Source organism: Symphalangus syndactylus, chromosome 11, assembly GCF_028878055.3.
Source record: "Symphalangus syndactylus isolate Jambi chromosome 11, NHGRI_mSymSyn1-v2.1_pri, whole genome shotgun sequence".
NCBI classification, from domain to species: domain Eukaryota; kingdom Metazoa; phylum Chordata; class Mammalia; order Primates; family Hylobatidae; genus Symphalangus; species Symphalangus syndactylus.
In genome coordinates, this window is record NC_072433.2 from 109,873,670 (window position 1) to 109,894,286 (window position 20,617).

General features: G+C 35.9%; 1 protein-coding gene across 2 annotated transcripts in view; it reads left to right on the top strand.

The window, feature by feature from the left end:
- The window catches only part of SNX2 (sorting nexin 2), a 56,173-nt gene extending 48,932 nt beyond the window's left edge, over positions 1–7,241 (top strand). Inside the window, exons 12-15 of one of the 2 annotated variants that reach the window (XR_008661058.2) lie at positions 3,157–3,300; positions 4,478–4,562; positions 4,678–4,745; positions 6,729–7,241. Coding sequence is in view for 1 of the 2 variants with exons in the window: in XM_055298966.2 (XP_055154941.1) it covers positions 3,157–3,300; positions 4,478–4,558; positions 4,674–4,745; positions 6,729–6,779 (348 nt within the window). In the remaining variant the exon portion in view is untranslated. Of the gene's footprint in view, positions 1–3,156; positions 3,301–4,477; positions 4,563–4,673; positions 4,746–6,728 lie in introns of both variants that reach the window. The other variant, XM_055298966.2, reaches the window with a different exon arrangement.
- Positions 7,242–20,617: the final 13,376 nt, after the last annotated feature.

Here is a 20,617-nt window from a genome sequence, read left to right on the forward strand (position 1 = left end):
CTTTATTGTTTGGCTATAAATACTCAGCACCTCTTTAGAACTCCATGAAGCTTGGCAGCATATTTTCAGATTAACTGAATTACAATATGATAATAATTAAAATTGTAGCATCAAATTTCCTGATGGGCCAAAAAAACTGTTAGACATCTACAGTCTTGTCTGAGAGCAGCTTGCATACAAATGTATGCCATAAATTAACAGAGGAATGGAGGTCCTAAATGGATGATCCGTGTAAACTTATCCCTCTTATAATGGTTCTACTAGAGTGGATTAGTATCTTGACATACAAAGGGAAACATTGTTACGATTTAATTGATTTAATATAGCATTGTTAGAAGTTTGACTGGTGCTGGTTCTTTTTTATTTTCTGTTATTTTGTTACAAAGGAAAGAAAACAAACGAAGAAAAAGTTAATTTGTATATTTAAGATTAATTTTCTTTCCTGAAATAACCTGACTTTAGTAGTCTTACCTTTATCATATCTCCTACATCTGTACCACAATAAACATGTCCTGGTTCTAGAATACTATGAGATAATAAATTGGACAGGGACCAAATTAGTTTAGATTTAGCTTATCAGTGGAAAAGCTGGTTTATGTATACATTGAGAACTTAAGCAAATATTGAATTAAAGGGCATGTTCATTAGCTTTTTCCCTGTATTGGTACATATTTTAAGGAATCAAATTGTTACTGAACAGAGGAATTTATAAATGAAGAAAAGATATGGCCCTGTTTCCCTAAAGCAAGACTAGGCCTAAAATCTTACATTACTTTTTGGTGGTCGTGTGTGTGTGTGTGTTTGTGTGTGTAGGAAGTGAAAGGTATTGTTTGTCTTAAGCTTTCCAACATGTGGTCGTGTGTGTGTGTGTGTGTGTGTATGTGTAGGAAGTGAGAGGGATTGTTTGTGTTAAGCTTTCCAGCATGCGGCCGGGGACAGCTTTGAATACAGCCCAACACAAATTCACAAATTTTATTAAAATGTCATGGCCGGGCATGGTGGCTCATGCCCTGTAATCCCAGCATTTTGGGAGGCCGAGGCGGACAGATCATGAGGTCAGGAGATGGAGACCATCCTGGCTAACACGGTGAAATCCCATCTCTACTAAAAATAAAAATAAATTAGCTGGGCATGGTGGCGGGCGCCTGTAGTCCCAGCTACTCAGGAGGCTGAGGCAGGAGAATGCCATGAACCCGGGAGGCAGAGCTTGCAGTGAGCTGAGATCCGCGCCACTGCACTCCAGCCTGGGCGGCAGAGCGAGACTCTGTCTCAAAAAAAAAAAAAAAAAAAATTGTAAAAAACACTGATGACATTTTTTTTTTTTTTAAGCTCATCACTTAGTGTTAGTGTTAGTATGTTTTATGTGTGGCCCAAGACAATTCTTCCAGTGTGGCCCAGGGAAGCCAAAGGATTGAACACTGCTGTTTTAAATGACAGTGACTTTTTCTGAATCTATTTGTGTTAGATGTGTTACTTTTGGATTTTAGCCTAACTTAATTTGACTAAAGCAAAGTTAATTTATAATAAGGGATGTTTTAGGAAAAACATATTTTAAATATAAGAAAAGCAGACAAAGGGGACAGTAAGATTCACTTAATAATGTAAGAAAAATTATCTGAGAAGACAAATTAAATATAGCAAAGTGGATTTAAATACCCATAGATAAGGTGCTTTGACTGCCAGTTTGCCCTGGATATCTGTTGTCCTGGTTAATTTAAAATGTTCACAATCCTAAAGAATTCCTTTGGAAAAATGCTTTGGTTTCTGGTTGATTGGATTTTTTAATGCTATTGTCACATTTTTAAAAATTGCCATATGATATAAATGCTGTCTAGTTATACATTTTTTCCATAATACTAAGCTATCCTTTGCACTTTTAATAGAAAGCTTAACAGTTAACTACATTTACATATGTATGTTATTTAGAAGTAGTCCATAATGGCTGTACCTACTGATTATTAAGCATCCACTAGGTTAAGTCACTATGCAATAATATACTCCTCATGTTATTTCTAATCCATAAATGGAGACATCACTTCCTACCTTTCATATTTGGGATCATTACAGCTTGGAGAAGTTCAGTGAATTTACCCATGGTCATACAGTGACAAAACTAATATTAGAACCAAATTTGATTTTCTCCAAAGCCTGCTTTTTAAAAATACACTACCTACATATTTTTCTCTTCAGCAGATCCCTATAGGAACATGTATTTTTACTGCTTCATGGTTCAAAAAGTTTTTTATTTGGAATAAATTAAAATAACTCAGGTTTAGTGCTTCCTGGTTCACCCAATTTATTAATGTTCACTTCATGAATGTTTGATTAGTAATTACTAAAATAATTTTAATATTTCTCTAACATCAAGCCAGAAAGGGGATTCTTAGTGGGTTCTCCCATCCTATCCATCGTTTTTTTCGTGAGACTTCTAATTACTCTAATTTGTCCATACTTCATTTCTTTTCTCTATTCACTTGCCCTTGCTCTGCCAGACTCCTTGAGAGAAGTCATGGATTTGGTTGACTTATTGTATTAGGATCGTTTTGTCTATTTCTTTAGTTCTGCAGTGTATATATAAAAAATATGTATAGTCCTCTTCGTCTTTTGCCCTTTTCATCTTAAGACTGTCTTTTTATTCATTTTGTTATATTTTACTTTTTGATTGCTTTGCCTTTTTTTATTTGCTATGGTAATTTCTTCTACCACATATCTTATGAGTTTTTCCCATTTTGTCTTTTCAATTTCAGACATGTTTCTAATACTTAATATGCTTCTAATATTATTTAGTGGGAAAATTTCCAGTGTAGGTATGACATTAGCATTTTCCTATTAAAGACATCTTTCTTCAAAGCATAAAACGCTGTTATAAGTCTTATAAACCATATTTAAAGCCCTAAAGGCTAGTGATGAAATGGGTTTTGAATGTAGTTTTTATTCTGAACATGTTTCATCCAGTGACAGGGTTTTTTTGTTTTAAGCAAATGAATATGGAGATTATTTTCTTTAATATTGGCATACTTATTTTCAGTATCTTAGTATATTAGAATAGCACTTAAATACTTGGTTTTATTGCTCTCAGTATTATAACACTTCGAGTGTTATGAAAGTATTTTAAATGTTACTCTTACTTAATACCATTATGTCATTCACTTATAGGGTGTGTTTGACCATCGAATGAAGTGCTGGCAGAAATGGGAAGATGCTCAAATTACTTTGCTCAAAAAACGTGAAGCTGAAGCAAAAATGATGGTTGCTAACAAACCAGATAAAATACAGCAAGCTAAAAATGAAATAAGAGAGGTGATTACTAAATGCTTTATCTCTTAAGTTTTTCATGAGTCATTCATATATACATAATTTTTCATAATTTTTTTCTAAACCATTCAACACTTAGCTATTTTTGCATATTTTTATGAACTGTGTTAGAATTACTTTAACATTTTGATCATTATTAAAATCTCCAGAGCCCTTTGTTACTTATGGAATGGATAAAGAAGCATACAAGGAAAACAGCTAAAATTAACCTTTACATTAATAATTACACATTTATTATTAGATGGTTAATTTTATTTCAGATTATTATTTTGTGTCAAAAAATGGTTTTAGAGCTAGATCTCTCCCACATTTAGCTCTCCAGGCAACATTATCCCCCCATATATATGTATTATATATGGTATTTTAGTGAATTTATATAAGTTTATTATAATTTATACACTTTTCTTACCATGCTTCAATAAGGAAATTGAAGAGGTAGGACAACCTTTATATTACTAAAAATAAATGTACCTGCCCTTTGAAGAGTATGTACCAGTGTTTTGGTTACATAGTGGGAAAAATATCATTTCATTGCTTAAATCTTCAGTTATTTTAGTTGTTTCATTGTTCACTAATCACAACATTTTGTTGTTTCTGTACTGAATTTAATATTTATTGATAGTCTTCAGTAGACCATAATTCCACATTTTTTTCCAATCTGGTCATTTTACCATTACAAAAATATTTTTAAAATGTTTACCATGTAATTTTCCTAATTTAAAGTATTTCCATCAGCATATAAATTTTGATGAACATATATCCTTGGATTTAACAGTATTGATAATATTCTGAAGTAATTACTGATATAAAAAAGTAATTAAGAAAATTACACTGTAACACTGATAATTTATTTTGTGGTGAATTTTATGCCCAAAATCTTTCCTCTTATATTTAATTAAGCTTTGGACATTGTAGTTTATTAAGTACAGTATTGAAATATCTTAATATTGAGCAAATCTGTGGAATATTAATGGAAATTAAGCTAACATGCGTTTCTATTGGTTGAAAGTTAAATGCAATTTCTGTTGATGCTAAATTGTGCATTGCCAATATTGAGCTTTCTCAGGATTTTCAGGCATTGTGATTAAATTGAGTGGTCTTGACAGTACTATACTTCTTTTTTGAGATAAGCATAAAATATTTCTTTGTTTGTTTTTATTAGTGGGAGGCGAAAGTGCAACAAGGGGAAAGAGATTTTGAACAGATATCTAAAACGATTCGAAAAGAAGTGGGAAGATTTGAGGCATGTATAATAATTTTGCATTTATCTTAACAACATGGTCACATTTTGCTGGAATTTTGTGGTAAAGTTGAATTTAGCTTTCTACTAACGGACTTTTTAAAATATACTTCGACAGAAAGAACGAGTGAAGGATTTTAAAACCGTTATCATCAAGTACTTAGAATCACTAGTTCAAACACAACAACAGGTAAGCCATTTTTGTTTATAACTTAAACTTCTAGAATTTGTTTTTGGTATACTTTCTTATTTTAAAAAGATGATTAATGAACTCGGCATTTAAACTCAAGAATAAGAAATGGAAGACAGAAAGCCAGTGATGGTAAAGGATAAAATGGTAAACTAATTGGAAACTATCTCAGCTTTTTTTTTTTTTTTTTTTGCCTCTGCTTAACACTAAGGCAGAGATAGACTTTTCCCAGTTTTAGGCCATCAGAAACCTCAGGGGCAACTTTCCCCTTTCACTGTCTTTCTAGTTTGTTTTCCTTGTTGGTCAGACCTGTTTGAGTAAATTCTCATAGTAAGTGTGAGAATATTAACAAATAGAACTTAAGCTAAATAGAACTTAAGCATAACAAATAGAACTTAAGCTAAACACTTGCAGAATTAAAAAAAAAAACTGTACTGTTTTCATTTTTGCTTTATTTTGTTTGGGGTTGGTGGTGGTTGAATGCTGCAAGTGGCATTTGTCTCATTTACCATGGATTTTAATGGCGTATTAAATAAAAAGATAATCGCAGAAAATTTTCCTGTATATTTTAATGTAAATTAGAGTAACAGGTCAAGTAATTTAATATCTTGAAGGATTTTTTCCTTCCAGTTTTAAAATATGTGGATCTAGAATGTCATTTGTGTAAAACATAATAGGTTGTTTTTGAATTAAGTAGTATGATGCCTTCAAATTGTCTTTAATTTTTATTTAAACAGCTCATGAAGTTAAATTTTTTAAAATATGAAAATAAGTCATATAAGCTTGTTTTTAAAGGAATTGTTTTAAACATGACTTCAGTTTATATTTCAATCTGTTCTCTGGACTATTCAAGGAAGACTGACAGCTAATTCTATCCAGTCCTTTTTTTCTTCTTGTTCAATATTTTCTTTTCTTCCTCCTTATATCCCATTTTTTTGGTCTAGCAATAACGTAAACTGTCAGTATGCTCTGAATTGGGAAATCCTGTCACTTTATGCTGGAAAAGGTCATTGTAGTTGTATTATTTACTTTAATATATGGTAACACTGTTCTATGTAAAATTTTGCATAAAACAAAAAATTGTACATTAAAAGAACTCTATTATTTTACATCAAAAACTAAAAGTAGCCAAGAGTAATTAATGTTTTAAATAATTTATATATGAAATATATTGACGGACTTCAGATAAGGAAATTAAAATGATTCCTTTAAGAACCAGACATTGGCCAGGCACAGCGGCTCATGCCTGTAATCTCAGCATGTTGGGAGGCCGAGGCGGGTGGATCACCTGAGGTCAGGAGTTTGAGACCAGTCTGGCTAACATGGAGAAACCCTGTCTCTACTAAAAATACAAAAAAATTAGCTGGGCGTGGTGGCGCGCCTGTAATCCCAGCTACTCAGGAGGCTGAGGCAGGGAATCCCTTGAACTGGGAGGTGGAGGTTGCAGTGAGCCGAGGTCATGCCAGTGCACTCCAGTCTGGGCAACAAGAGTGAAACTCCGCCTCAAGAAAACAAAACAAAAAAACCCCAGACGTTAGTAAGTATTAGTCATTGTTAGTTAGCTATTTGTATAGTTTTTTTTATGTTGTTTTTGTTTTTGTTTTTTTTGAGACGGAGTCTTGCTCTGTTGTCTAGGTTGGAGTGCAGTGGTGTGATCTTGGCTCACTGCAACCTCTGCCTCCTGGGTTTAAGCGATTCTTGTACCTCAGCCTCCCCAGCAGCTGGGATTACAGGCGAGTGCCGGATTGCCAGGCTAATTTTTGTATTTTTAGTAGAGACGGGGTTTCACCATGTTGGCCAGGCTAGTCTCAAACTCCTGACATCAGGTGATCCACCCACCTCAGCCTCCCAAAGTGCTGGAATTACAGGTGTGAGCCACCCCTCCCGGCTTATGTAGATTTTTTTTTAATGCTGTATGGGATATATGCATATAAATGACAAAAAGGTAATGAGAATAACTTATATTTTAATTATCATTCACAGCTGATAAAATACTGGGAAGCATTCCTACCTGAAGCCAAAGCCATTGCCTAGCAATAAGATTATTGCCGTTAAGAAGACCTTGGATGTTGTTCCAGTTATGCTGAATTCCACAGTGAAATCATTTGAAACCATCTAAATAAACCACTATATATTTTATGAATTACATGTGGTTTTATATATATACACACACACACACACACACACACACACACACACTGTGACATTTTGTTACAAGCTGCATGTCCTGACCCTCTTTGAATTAAGTGGACTGTGGCATGACATTCTGCAATAGTTTGCTGAATTGAACACTACTGTGTCTTAAATACTTGCACTAAATAGTGCACTGCAAGACCAGAAAATTTTACAATATTTTTTCTTTACAGTATGTTCTGTAGTATGTTTACCCTCTTTATGAAGTGAATTATCAATGCTTTGAATAATGTTCACTTACACATTCCTGTACAGAAATTACGATTTTGTGATTACAGTAATAAAATGATATTCCTTGTGAAATATTAGTAACAAATTATTTGGGTATTTAAACATTAGGAATCTTTTCAAAGCATTTTTAATAGGAAGAAATTTTTCTTCTAGATGTATATAGGTGATGCTATGATTCCTTAATTATTTTAATTGACAAAGCTGAACTCATTAAATGACTAAATGAAGCTTAAGTTTTCTTATGAAACCATCATAAATCAAACAACGTTTGTCTCTTGCTTGTCTTGGGTAAAGAAGAGAATAATTGTCTTTGCTTGTTTTTAACCATCTCTATTACAAGTGCCCAATTTAAGAATTAGGAAAAAAATGTATTTATATACTTTTACAAGTCCCATGGATTTTGTTCATCTTCTCATTATCTTCAGAATCTTGTACTTTGCATATATTTAATTTATTCTTGTCTTTTTTTTTTTCTTTCTTTTAAACTAAAAGTATATCATCTGTGCTCACAGTTGACAAGGAATGGTACCATGTTAAAATATACCATGATTTGATGAATAAGCAAGCACAACACAAAGCAAATTTGAAGTAAAGTGAAATTTAGTTTGCCTTGGGTAATGTTTTTACCCATTCTGTATGCTACTTAGACAGCTGTTATCTAATCCTTAATGCTCATGAAACTTTAAGTTATGGCTGGGTGTGGTGGCTCACGCCTGTAATCCCAGCACTTTGGGAGGCTGAAGTGGGTGGATCGCCTGAGGTCAGGAGTTCCAGACTAGCCTGGCCAACATGGTGAAACTCCGTCTCTACTAAAAATACAAAAATTCGCTGGGTGTGGTGGACCGTGCTTGTAGTCCCAGCTACTCGGGAGGCTGAGGCACGAGAGTCGCTTGAACCAGGAAGGCGGAGGTTGCAGTGAGCCAAGATCGTGCCATTGCACTCCAACCTAGGCAACAAGAGCAAAACTCTGTCTCAAAAAAAAATGATGACTGGTGTCGGAGCTATTTTTGTTTTTTAAAAAATATTCTTACAAACACCCCTCTTCTTGAGCTTAACCATCACATGTCCCTTCCATAGGAACAAGATATGTGTAACTAAGTCCTCTCTAGTGAGTCACTGGATAAAATTTATATATCAAAGTATCCTTAGCATGTGTTTGCTTCTGCTTTAGTTGAAATGTTAAGTCTTCTATAGGTGTTATTCATATTTATACTCCCACACCCCAGAAGAGTGGCTGATACATTATAGGTTAATAATAAAGGCTTGATGGTCCAGGCACAGTGACTCACATGCCTGTAGTCCCAGCTTCTTGGGAGGCTGCGGCAGGAGGATCTCTTGAGCTCAGGAGTTTGAGGCTATAGTACACTATGATCATGCCTGTGAATACCCATTGCCCTACAGCCAGCCTGGACAACATAGTGAGACTGTGTCTCTAAAAAAAATGAAGACTTGATGAGTTGAACCAGGAAAACAAAAGTTTGCTCTTCTAAGAAGAAACTGAAGCAGAAATAGTACAATCATCTTTTATTGCTTCTGGGAATACTTTTCAGAAATGAATAATTCATAGTAATATATATCAGATGCTGTCTTGCTCCTCCATTAATATGGAGCAAAAGATAGGCTTACCAGGAATAGTTTCACTAGAATGATGTCCTAGTGTTATATCCACAGTTATATTACTTAGAAAGTTTACACATGGGATAGTTATTAAAGTTATTATTAAAATCTTCCATTCAGATGTGGTACATCAGAATATTCAGTACCTCCAAGTAAAATAATAAATATTTTCAGCCTTGATTAAACTCTAGACTCCATTCCAGACTTCCATTTCCCTTGCCCACATTTATTAAAAGATGGGTGTGCTGGAAATTTCAAGTATTTGAGCCTGTGATACCTACCAGTATTTAAACAGGATTTAATTATTTCAACACTCCATCCATCAATCTTCATTTCTCCTGTTAAGATAAAAATGCTTTCATCCCAAATAAAATGAGAGCATTAATAGTGCTAATAATATAATCTTTTCGTTGGATAGGTCTGAATTTAATGTTTTTTTTTTTTTTTAATGAGATCAAAAGTTAAGGACTAAGGCAGCAAAATATTGTGAAACAAGCTGAACTTGGGATCAACATACATTTGTTCAGTCTTGTTTCATTTAGTAGCTCTATGACTTTGGGCATATCACTTAAATCTCTTACCTATAAAACAAGTACATAAAACTTGATTTCTGAAGTGCCTTTCTACTTTAAAATATTTTGTTTAAAATATCAAACTTCAGTATAAATATTATGTTGGAAAACAATTCTAATCAAAGAACTTCTATTAAGTAAAACAAGACAAAATGTGTGTAAAAATATGACTTCTAACACAGATTTCCTTGATTGTATTTTCTACTGAACTATTTTCAAGTATTCAGCTTGTTTTATACAGATATATTAATCTCAAAATAACTTTGTTTCATTGTTGCTACTCCTTAAAATTTTATTATCTAGATCTAGTAAAGTTTTCTGCATTCATTGTATTAATGTTGGTTCAAAAGTAATTGCATCCTTTGTCATTATATAAATTGTTTTCTAAATGGCTTTAACTATGACATAAGCCTTTTAACATAATCACCTTTCTTTAAAGGAGGAAGTCAGATGAGTAGAGAAGGAAAGTTATATTCCTTTACAAATGCTCTTAATTTTAATGTCTAAGGGAATTATAGAAACTTCCATTATTCTGCCTTAAATAGGGATGTTACTTCAGTTTTCTTGTCATGGCTTCCTGCATGGGCAGTCATGTTAACAAGAGTCAGGGAGATAGCAGATATTCCGTAATAGTGACTGCAGATAGGCCAGTCAAAGTCATTTTATTTTGAAGGGAGGTAGCTGGTAGTTAGGTGGGAAAGTAACACCTGTGAAAAGGAAGTCCAAGTCACTGGCTCAGGGACTTTGGAGGCATTTTCATATCATATTCACTAGTCAAGAAACGTGTAGATGATATGTGTGAGTGACATAGTCTGTTTCCAAGTATTAGAAAACAGACAATAGAATCACCCACCCTCCCTCCGACACACACTTCCTTATGGAAAAACAGAATCAAATAATTATCATTCCTAACCCTCACAGTGAAGGATTTGGTTTCATGTAACAATGAAAGTAGATAGTGGGTCAGACATGGAAATAGCAATAAAAGGGAATTACAACAAGATAAATGTGAGTAATAGTTCATTTTCCTGCATTTGTGATGAGGGCCATGAAGATAGGTCATGGTAATCTGTGGAGAAGGTCCTTAAGAGCATAGAGCAATATAAATATAATGTGAGCCATATATATAGTTTTTTAATTTTCTACAGCCAAATGTTAAAAAGTAAAAAACAATTTTAATAATCCAGTAGCTCCAAAATATTATTTTAATATATAATCCAATATATTGAAGTTACAAGATATTTTACATTTTTTGATATCTGATGTATATTTTACACTTACATCTCCAGACTGGCTACAATTTGATCAATTGTCACATGTGGCTGACTAGTGGCTGTGATAATGGACAGCATAGGTTTAGACAATGCCTATTCAACTATTCAACTTGTTTTACATTTATAAGTCTCAAAATGCCTTTATTTCATTGTTGGTACTTTTTTATTACCCAGATATAATAAAGTTTTCCAAGTTTCATTGTACAAATGAAATGAGTTTACTGTGGAAATGAAAATGCAGAGTAAGTCCAACAGCTAGTTTATTTATCATCCTGAACCCAGTGAAGAAATCAAAGCTGAATAAAAGGGACTTCTAGTTGTTACTCTCAAGGGCAGGTATAATTTAGGTGCAAGACTTTGTAGCATAATGTTTTGCAAGTAGTGAATGTTCAATATCTACAATAAATGAATTGTAGTACTATATTGCTTGAAGGAAGTTTATAACCTGTCCAGAACAACTTTCTCAATTTTACAAGTAAACTAGGAGATCCAGGGCTTAAATCATTATTGAATTGATTATTCCTGTTAAATCTGTGTGTGAACCATATGTGAACATTCTTTGAAAATGTATGATAAGCATTTCAAGATTTCTGTTTTAATTATTAACATTCAGAATTCTAGGAAATCTTTTGGGATACAGAGAACTTATTTCTTCCAACTGTTGCTTCAGATGCTGAGAAGATTGTAGAAGATAGGGAAGCTGTAGTTTACTATCTAGTTTTTTAATGCACATGAAGTAATTTAAAATGCTCTTCTTCCTTTCTTGTCACATACTTTTAAAAAATTCTCTAAAGGTTGAATAATTTTAAGTATTTCTTAACTGGGCAAAATGGAAACTTTGTAATTGAAGCCAGACAAGGTGAAGCTGCCCCCCTGTTAATACACAGAAAATAATTTTCTTATTAAGGTCAGTTAATGGGATAAACCGTTTTAAGAGAGTTGAGAAAAAAATAAAGTTCTATTTTAAATTTATACATGTAACTGTTTAATAAAAACTAAGTCAGACAAAATTTAACAAAACTAAATTGCCTTCTTACTGCTTCCATAGTCAGTCTCGAGTTATCTTGATTTTAACCTACTGTTATTTTCTAGATCTTCACTTCAAATATTCTCACTATATATGTGTATACAGTGTGTTTGTATATTAGTGTGTAGAAGTGTGTGTGTGAATGCAACAGGCTTTTAAACCAAACTTAATTTCTAAATTGTAGTTTTAAGTATGTCCCAGCCTTCTGTAACTGAGACATAAAGCCAAATGCTTATGTTTTTAGAGTTATATTGCTTAGGTATCAAAATTTTACTAAGACCAACTTGAACTGATTAGACTTTTGAAATCTCTGCCCTTCTTATTTTATTTCCATTGTCTGTCTCCTGAGGGTCAAGATCTTGTGGCTGGGACTATCTTGAGTCTCCTATAAAAAACTATTCTTGCCGGGCGTGGTGGCTCACACCTGTAATCCCAGCACTTTGGGAGGCCGAGGCAGGCAGATCACGAGATCAGGAGATCGAGACCATCCTGGCCAACATGGTGAAACCCCATCTCTACTAAAAATACAAAAATTAGCTGGATGTGGTGGCGCGTGCCTGTAACCCCAGCTACTTGGGAGGCTGAGGCAGGAGAATTGCTTGAGCCTGGGAGGCGGAAGTTGCAGTGAGCCGAGATTGTGCCACTGCACTCCAGCCTCGCAAGAGAGCTAGAGTCCCTCTCAAAAAAACAAAACTATTCTTTTAGTCCCTCCCTACTCTGCCAGTCCTACAACCTGCTCCCAAACTGATCTTCCTAAATAACTCTTGTCATGGTACTATGCTCAGAAATCTTCATAGACTCCTTACAGTCTGCAGATAAAAGTTCAGATGCTTGCTCCATAATTTGGTTTCAAACTATTTTTCCTCTCTTGATTCTTATCCCTTAACTTCACTCACCTTTTGCTTTAACGAAATTAGGCTCCTGTCTCATGAGCATGCTCTATTCCCTCCTGGTTCATGTTTTTGTTAGTGACACCTCTTCTCTCATTAACCTTTCCCTTTTAACAGCAATTGTTTAAATCTTGTCCATCCGTTAAACTTTAAAGCCAAATCTAAAGTCCACATCCTTTTAAGTACCCTAGCTAGAAGGAATGTCTCGATCTCTCAGTAGGACTCCAATAACACTTTGTTCCTTTTAGATTGCAATTACGGAGATCTATCTTGCATTATAGTTGTGTGGCATTACTGCCATGCCTAGTTTGTATGTCTCTTGAGGAATGACCATGCCCATGTTGTTTCTTGTAGAAACTAGTGTTTTACAGCCAAGACAGTGTAATCGAGTGATTAAAAATGCAGTTACGCATTCAGCCCACCAGTATGAATCCTAGCTCAAGAGCCTACAATATTGACTTTAAGCAAGTTATTTATCTCTAAAAGTTACTTTCCTTATCTGTATAATGGAAAGTGTTCCCTTCAGATGCTCCTTAAGGACACTAAGATAATGTGAATTTCTTAGCAATAGCAAGTGCTAAATAAAATAGTAGCTATCATATATCCAATAAATGTTTACTGAACACTTAACATCTCAGTCTGAACAAAGTACTCACATTTCGATTATTTCACCAGTCTTTAGGGCTTCTTCAAAACAACGAGTTTATGCTTGACTATGGTCTAAATAGGCTTACCAAAAAGAGTCCTTCCCAGAATAGTATGCCCTAGGAGATCCACACTGGGAGCCCTGGGGCTGAGCATCAGAGGTGGAGGGGAAAAAAGCAAGCAGTCAAAATCAATTTGTATTCAGCCAACAAAAGTTTAGAACTTCACCCACTACAGAGATACTCTACTATAGATAAATGAATGTTACCAGTAAATGTGAGAAACCTTTAAAGAAGCCTGGAGACCAAGGATGAAATAGAAATATGGTTATTAGGGAAAGAAAAAAGAACCTTGAATATGTTGTAAGCCAGAGGAAATAGTAAATCATGGAAGGAAGATGGTGAGTGAAAAAATTGTAAGAACACTCGATGCGGCAGCAGTCAACCAGCCAAGTGATGGTAAGGGCCTGAACCACTGTAGTGGACGTAGGAAAGGAGGTAATTTAGGGAAATCGTAATTAAGATGGTAAGTTTCATTTATTCTTTCATTTATCCATCCATTTTGAAATCAGCATGCTAATTTCAAAATCCTGGGTAAAACTAATACCTAAGGGAAGAAAGAAGTCAGGTTGATGGAAAGAGCCTCAGAAAAAAGTGGGGATATTTATTACTCTGCACAAAAGGAAGGGGAAGAATGAGTATATTTGGAGATGAAAAAAATGCAGGACACTTTTTGTTTTGGCAAAGTAAGAAAGCCATTAGGGAGTAATGTCAGCAGAAAGGCCAAAGAAGATTGGATACCAAAAAGAATGGCACATGTTTAGAAAAAAAAGGGGGGGGGGGGAGATGAGTAAAAGGACTATTGATGAGTGCTAAATTTCAAATGAGTGAAAATCACGGGTTTACAGTGAAGCCAACTGAATTAAATATACATTTCTTAAGCCATCAGAAAGTATGACCTAAAACTGATGGTTTTTTTTCAGTGTTGGGGATTGTTGGTGGGTTTGAGAGAACATTTAGGGAGAAATTTGCATTGAGAGAAATGAAGGCAAGAGAAAGGTGACAAGTATAAATTAGAGGATTTCAATGCGGTGATGAAGTGAAAGCAGATTTTCTACCAGAGAATAGGAGAGAAGAATTAAGAAAGTAGTCAAAGGAGGGAACTTAAGTTTCAGAAATGAAGATGTTAATTTTTAGTATGTTGGCATGTTTTGAAAAAGAGAATAACTTCAATATGGCAACCAACCTGTATTTCGTAATGCCATCAGGGTTATTTCTGTGGCATTCCTAAAATTTGCTTTTTATTTATTTTATTTTTTATTTTGAGACAGAGTCTCACTCTGTTGCCGAGGCTAGAGTGCAGTGGCATGATCTCGGCTCACTAGCTTGAACCTCCGCCTCCCGGGTTCAAGCAATTCTCCTGCCTCAGCCTCCACAGTAGCTGGAACTACAGGCACATGCCACCACAGCCGGCTAATTTATGTATTTTTAGTAGAGACAGGATTTCACCATATTGGTGAGGTTGGTCTCAAACTCCTGACCTCAGGTGATCTGCCCACGTTGGCCTCCAAAAGTGCTGGGATTACAGGTGTGAGCCACCATGCCCGGCCTAGAATTTGCTTTTTGATTTGTCAAGTATTTGGCAGTTTTCTTGCTTGTCAATGCATTACAATCTACTTCATCCTTTTGATTTATTTTAGTTGATGTTTATCAAATTAATACATGCACATAATCTGAAAACTAGCATTGAAAACGCTGAATAGCCAGGCGTGGTGGCTCATGCCTGTAATCCCAGCACTTTGGAAGGCCAAATTGGATGGATGGCTTGAGCTCAAGAGTTCAAGACTAGCCTGAGCAAGATGGCAAAACCCTGTCTCTACAAAAAAATACAAAAAATTAGCTGGGCATGATGGCTCACACCTGTCATCCCAACTACTAGGGAGGTTGAGGTTGGGAGGATTGCTCGAGCCCAGGAGGTTGAGGCTGCAGTGAGCCATGTTCATGCTACTGCACTCCAGCCTGGATGACAAAGTGAGACCCTGTCTGGAAAGAAAAAAAAAAAAAAAGGCTAAATAAAAAACAGTGGTTCTCTGTCCCACATGTTCTGTTTTCCTAATCCTTTTCCTCAGAGACAACCTCTTTCTAGTCTTAGCTGTTTCTCCTGCCATCATATACCTTCACATTTCTAAATAATAGGCATATATTGCTATCAATCATCAATTTTAGGCATTACCTGCTTATCTTTTTTATGGTAAATGAGTTTGGTTCTCTCACTCTGCCATCTCCCTGCTTTACACGTTTCTTCCCCACCCTTTCAATGTAGTTACATTGCAATCTTTTTGTTAAATCAGTGTTTGCATTATTGTGCCCATGCAAATATTGTTCAAAGCTAAAAGTTGAAGTGTATTGTGATTTTCTTCCTTTTTTAAAAAATAAACTTAATTTTTAGAAGTTTTAGATTTACGGAAAAAACATGAAGGTAATACATATGGAGTTCTCATATACTCTGCACCGTTTCTTCTATCGACATGTTAGTGTAGTACATCTGTTACTACTAATAAATAAATACTGAGACATTATTATTAGCCAAAGTCTGTTGTTTACTAAGATTTCATTTGTTTTTGCTTAATGCATTTTTTTCTGTTCCAGGACCCCTTCCAGGATACCACATCCAGGATACACTGAGTTGTCATGACTCCTTCTGCTCCTCTTGGTTGTGACAATTTCTCAGGCTCTCCTTGTTTTCTATTACCTTGCTATTTTTTCCCTCAGGTAAAACATGCCTTGATTTTTTCCATGTGGTTGGTGCTTTTTTTTATTATTGCTAATTTTTCCCATGTCTTCCCATAATACTGTCTCAGTACATTTTCCCATAGACCACCCATACTGGGTAATCTAGCCATTCTAACTGTTTTCCTTTGAGCCCTCTCTCCTGGGGACTTGTCTATGGGGCTGGTGCTCTCTGGACTTGCTGTAGTGTTATCCTTGGACTTCTCTTGCTCTCAAATTTGGAATTGCCTTTACCATTTGCCTGGCATGTATTCCCTACATCCTGAGACTCAGGCCTTCCACTTTCTTGGTTTATTTTCTTGTGTTGGTGAAGCATATTTTCCAGTAGTTCCTTTAGGTTAAAAGGAAGACACAGCAGAAAACACTGTGAAGACAGACCTCAAAACGCCTGCTTCTTGAGTCATGTTGCTTTAGTCTGTACTAGTTACCTTTTTACACTCATTGCACAGTGGTAATCCTAAAGATTTTCTTTTCTTCTCCTTTGGGTTGTATCTTTTGTTTTCTATACCCCACAGTTTCCTCTTTCTTGATTTATTCCCTCATTTTGGTGAGTATACAGAGTAGGTTCTTAAAAACAAATACATCAAAAGTCAATTTTGTTTTTTTTTTTTTTTGAGGATTCTTGCTCTGTCACCTAGGCTGGAGTGCAGCGGCATGATCTCGGCTCACTGCAGCTTCCACGTCCTGGGTTCAAGCGATTCTCCTGCCTCAGCCTCCTGAGTAGCTGGGATTACAGGCACGAGCCACGATGCCCAGCTAAATTTGTATTTTTAGTAGAAATTTCGGGGCTTCAACATGTTGGCCAGGCTGATCTTAAATTCCTGACCTCAGGTGATCCACCCACCTCGGCCTCCTAAATTGCTGGGATTACAGGTGTGGGCCACCATGCCTAAACTATTTTTAAGACTTTACCCTAATTTTTATAGATAATTCGAGTATACATTAGAAAAATTTTCTCTTGGAATTTTGAAGACATTGCTTCATTATCTTCTAGCTTCCAGTGTTGCTGTGGAGAATTCCAAAGCCATGCTGATTTGTTTAATCTTTTGTATATGAATGAGCTGTTTTCCTCCTCTCCTTGGAGATTATAGGATCTTCTCTTATCTCCAGTGTTCTGAAATAACATAAAGATTTGTAACAGTGGCCAGGTGCCGTGGCTCATGCCTGTAATCCCAGCACTTTGGGAGGCCAAGGTAGGCAGATCATTTGAGGTCAGGAGTTCAAGACTAGCCTGGCCAACACGGCAAAACCCTCTCTACTAAAAAGACAAAAAAAAAAAATGAGCCAGGCATGGTGGTGTGTGCCTGTAATTCCAGCTACTCTAGAGGCTGAAGCACAAGAATTGCTTGAACCCAGGAGGTGGAGGTTGCAGGTGAGCCAAGATCATGTCACTGCACCCCAGCCTGGGTGATAGAGTGACACTCTGTCCCAAAAAAAAAAAAAAAAAATTGTAATAGCATGTGTTTGTTTTCATCCTGTGTGGGAACTTTCAATCTGGAAACACGACATTCTGGTGTGGAAATTTTCTTGAGTTATTTCACCCATGATTTCCCTTTTTCTGTATTCTCTGTCTTCTCTTTCTGGAATTTCCATTGTTTGAATATTGGATGACCTGGATTTGATTTTTGCTCCTACTTTTCATCTCTGTCATTTTGCTCTACTTTCTAGGAGTTCTTTTTCTGTTTTCTGATTGTTTGTTTTTAACAGCTTCCTGTTCTTGTTTCATAGATGTAATGTCTTCCTGTATCTCTCTGAAAATATTAGTGACAGTTTCCTTTTTAAGTTTTTTCCCCTCTCCTGGTTTTTGTTTCTTCAAAATTGTTTTTCTATGTTGGTATCTCTTCCACGTTAGATACTTTCCTCAGATATGTTACTCGTTAGATGTCTCTTCATGATTAGCAGTGGGATTTGAAAGCTGACTGGAAGCTTTGAGTGTAGTTATGGGGCCTGTCAACTTAGAGCATCACTGCTCAATTAGTGATCTCATTGGGCTATTTGTAGGGGACTTTCAGTGTTGGTATCTTCGAAGTTTTTCCTCTTGAGCTAGTTAGATTCCCCCACAGAATATGTTTCCTGTTGCCTGCCTAGCAGGTAAAGGTGTGGCTGCCAGCCTTTATAGAGTGTCAGCATTCATTATTCAGTATGTGTTTGATCTCTTACTCTCAGACTCCAATTATTTTTGATAAAAGTATCCCTGCCCTCAGCTGGGCCAGTCAACTTCTTTGGAGTTTCACTCTTGTTGCCCAGGTTGGAGTGCAATGGCATGATCTCTGCTCACTGCAACCTCCTCCTCCTGGGTTCAAGCAACTCTCCTGCCTCAGCCTCCCAAGTAGCTGGGATTACAGGCATGCACCACCACACCCGGCTAATTTTGCATTTTTAGTAGAGACAGGGTTTCTCCATGTTGGTCAGGCTGGTCTCAAACTCCCAACCTCAGGTGATCCAACCGCCTCAGCCTCCCAAAGTGCTGGGATTACAGGTGTGAGCCACCACTCCCGGAGGGCCAGTCAACTTCTAATGCAAAGATTGTTTCTTTTTCCCTCTCTAGAGGAAATATTCTCCAGATGTAGAGGGAAAAATGAATCTTCCTGATTCTCAGTTTTTACCAAGACTCCTTATTTTAGCCAATTACCTTCCATTCTAGAGGTACCTATTGTTCCTTTTGTAGCACCTTTTGAGTATTGTGCTGTGTAAATCAGGTTGGTTCTATGTTTTTCCTGCTGTGGGTTTAAGATTGAGATTTCTCATTTCCTAAAAATGTTTCTTCCGTTCTATCTGCTTTTCAGCTGACAAATGTCTTGCTCTCTCCTCTCCTATTTTTTCTATCTCTGTGGGTTTAAAAAAAGAAAAGGGAAAAATTACTTGCATTTATACTGGGGCTAGAAGTTGAAATTAGTTATGTATTTTCAATTTGCTATCTTAACTCAGAAACCTGTACAACAGTCTGGGTGCGGACACAGTGGCTCATGGCTGTAATCCCAGCACTTTGGGAGGCCAACGGGGGGTGTGAATCACTTGAGGTCAGGAGTTCAAGTCCAGCCTGGCCAACATGGTGAAACTCTGTCTCTAAAATACAAAAATTAGCCAGACGTGGTGGCACGTGCCTGTAGTCCCAGCTACTCAGGAGGCTGAGGCAGAAGAATTGCTTGAACCCAGGAGGTGGAGGTTGCAGTGAACTAAGATCATGCCATTGCACTCCAGCCTGGGCATCTCAGCAAGACCCCATCTCAAAAAAAAAAAAAAAAAATCTGTACAACAGTCTTTTTAAATGCAACTCGTATTTTTTTTTTTTTTGAGACGTCTTGCTGAGACATCCAGGCTGGGATTACAGCCATGAGCCACTATACCTGCACCTGGCCTTTTGTACAGGTTTCTGAGTTAAGATAGCAAAGGTATCTGAAGTGTTTCTTTCCAAATTTTTGCTAATATTGAAGTAATTCTTTTTTAAAAACTGCCAGTACACTAAAAATTAATGTCAGCATTTCTGAAACTTAACTTTCCTCATTTCACTACTTTCTCATTTCTTCTCTCCTTCATTAACAGAAAATCTGCTTTTACCTCATCACATCTAAATCTTCCAATTTATGCCTGTCCCCTCTCTCTTGCCTTCATTTCTCTCAATGTAACCTTCCCCCTTGATGTTCTCTTCAAGCAGGTTGTTAAAGGAGTGAGCCCAGCCCCTTATTCTTTCTCTCAAATGCTCTTTTGCCCTTCTGCTATGAGATGACCTTCACAGATGCCAGGGCCATGTTCTTCGACTTCCCAAGTTCTGAGTCAAATAAGCTTCTATTCTTTATAAGTTACCCAGTCTGTGATATCCTGTTCCATCAGCAGAAAAGGGACTAAGACATTAATCTATCAAATTAAATATATTTCTTGCTACTTCTAGCCTAAGAATTTGTATGAATAGTTGTACTGTTTCATTAATTTTTTTTAGAATCTATTGGGATATTTTTTAATCTGACAATATTGCGAAATACATCAAAAGATGTCCTAATGTTTAGCCATCTTTACATTTATGGGATAAATCTTACTTTGTCTTGATGTATTAATCTTACAATTGAATGCTGAATGTATAATATATTCGATTTACATTTTAGTCAAAACTTCTAAATGTTAGTGTTAAAGCAGTTTATCTCAACTTGTTGAAGTATATTTCTACCCAATACTAAGTAAATGTACTTTTAGTGTAAGAATTTTATAGCCAGATTCCAGCAGAATTTTATTATTTTGCTCCTGGAAATTGTTTGCTTCTATTAACAGATACTAACTGTTCGATGTTTTATATTTGTATTTAGCATGCATTTTTATTAATGTTTTGAGGAAAAGATATTTAGCTGGCCTCTTACAGATTGTAGAGTTGGATTAAAAGATAACATAGGAACAACAGGAAAATACATTTGCCATGTTCTTTTACATTGGTGCTCTATTCTCCCCTTCCTTGGTGGCTGGAAGACTCACAGAATTTGGTTAGAAATTTAGTTCTTCTAATTATTAGCTAGTAATTTCATACTTACTCTCTGTGAGCCTGAATTATGCCATCTATAATAACTGAAATCGTAACAATTACCGTTTATGGCTGGGCTAAAAGACCCTCGTGAACACACCCACACATTGATAGTTTGTATACATTT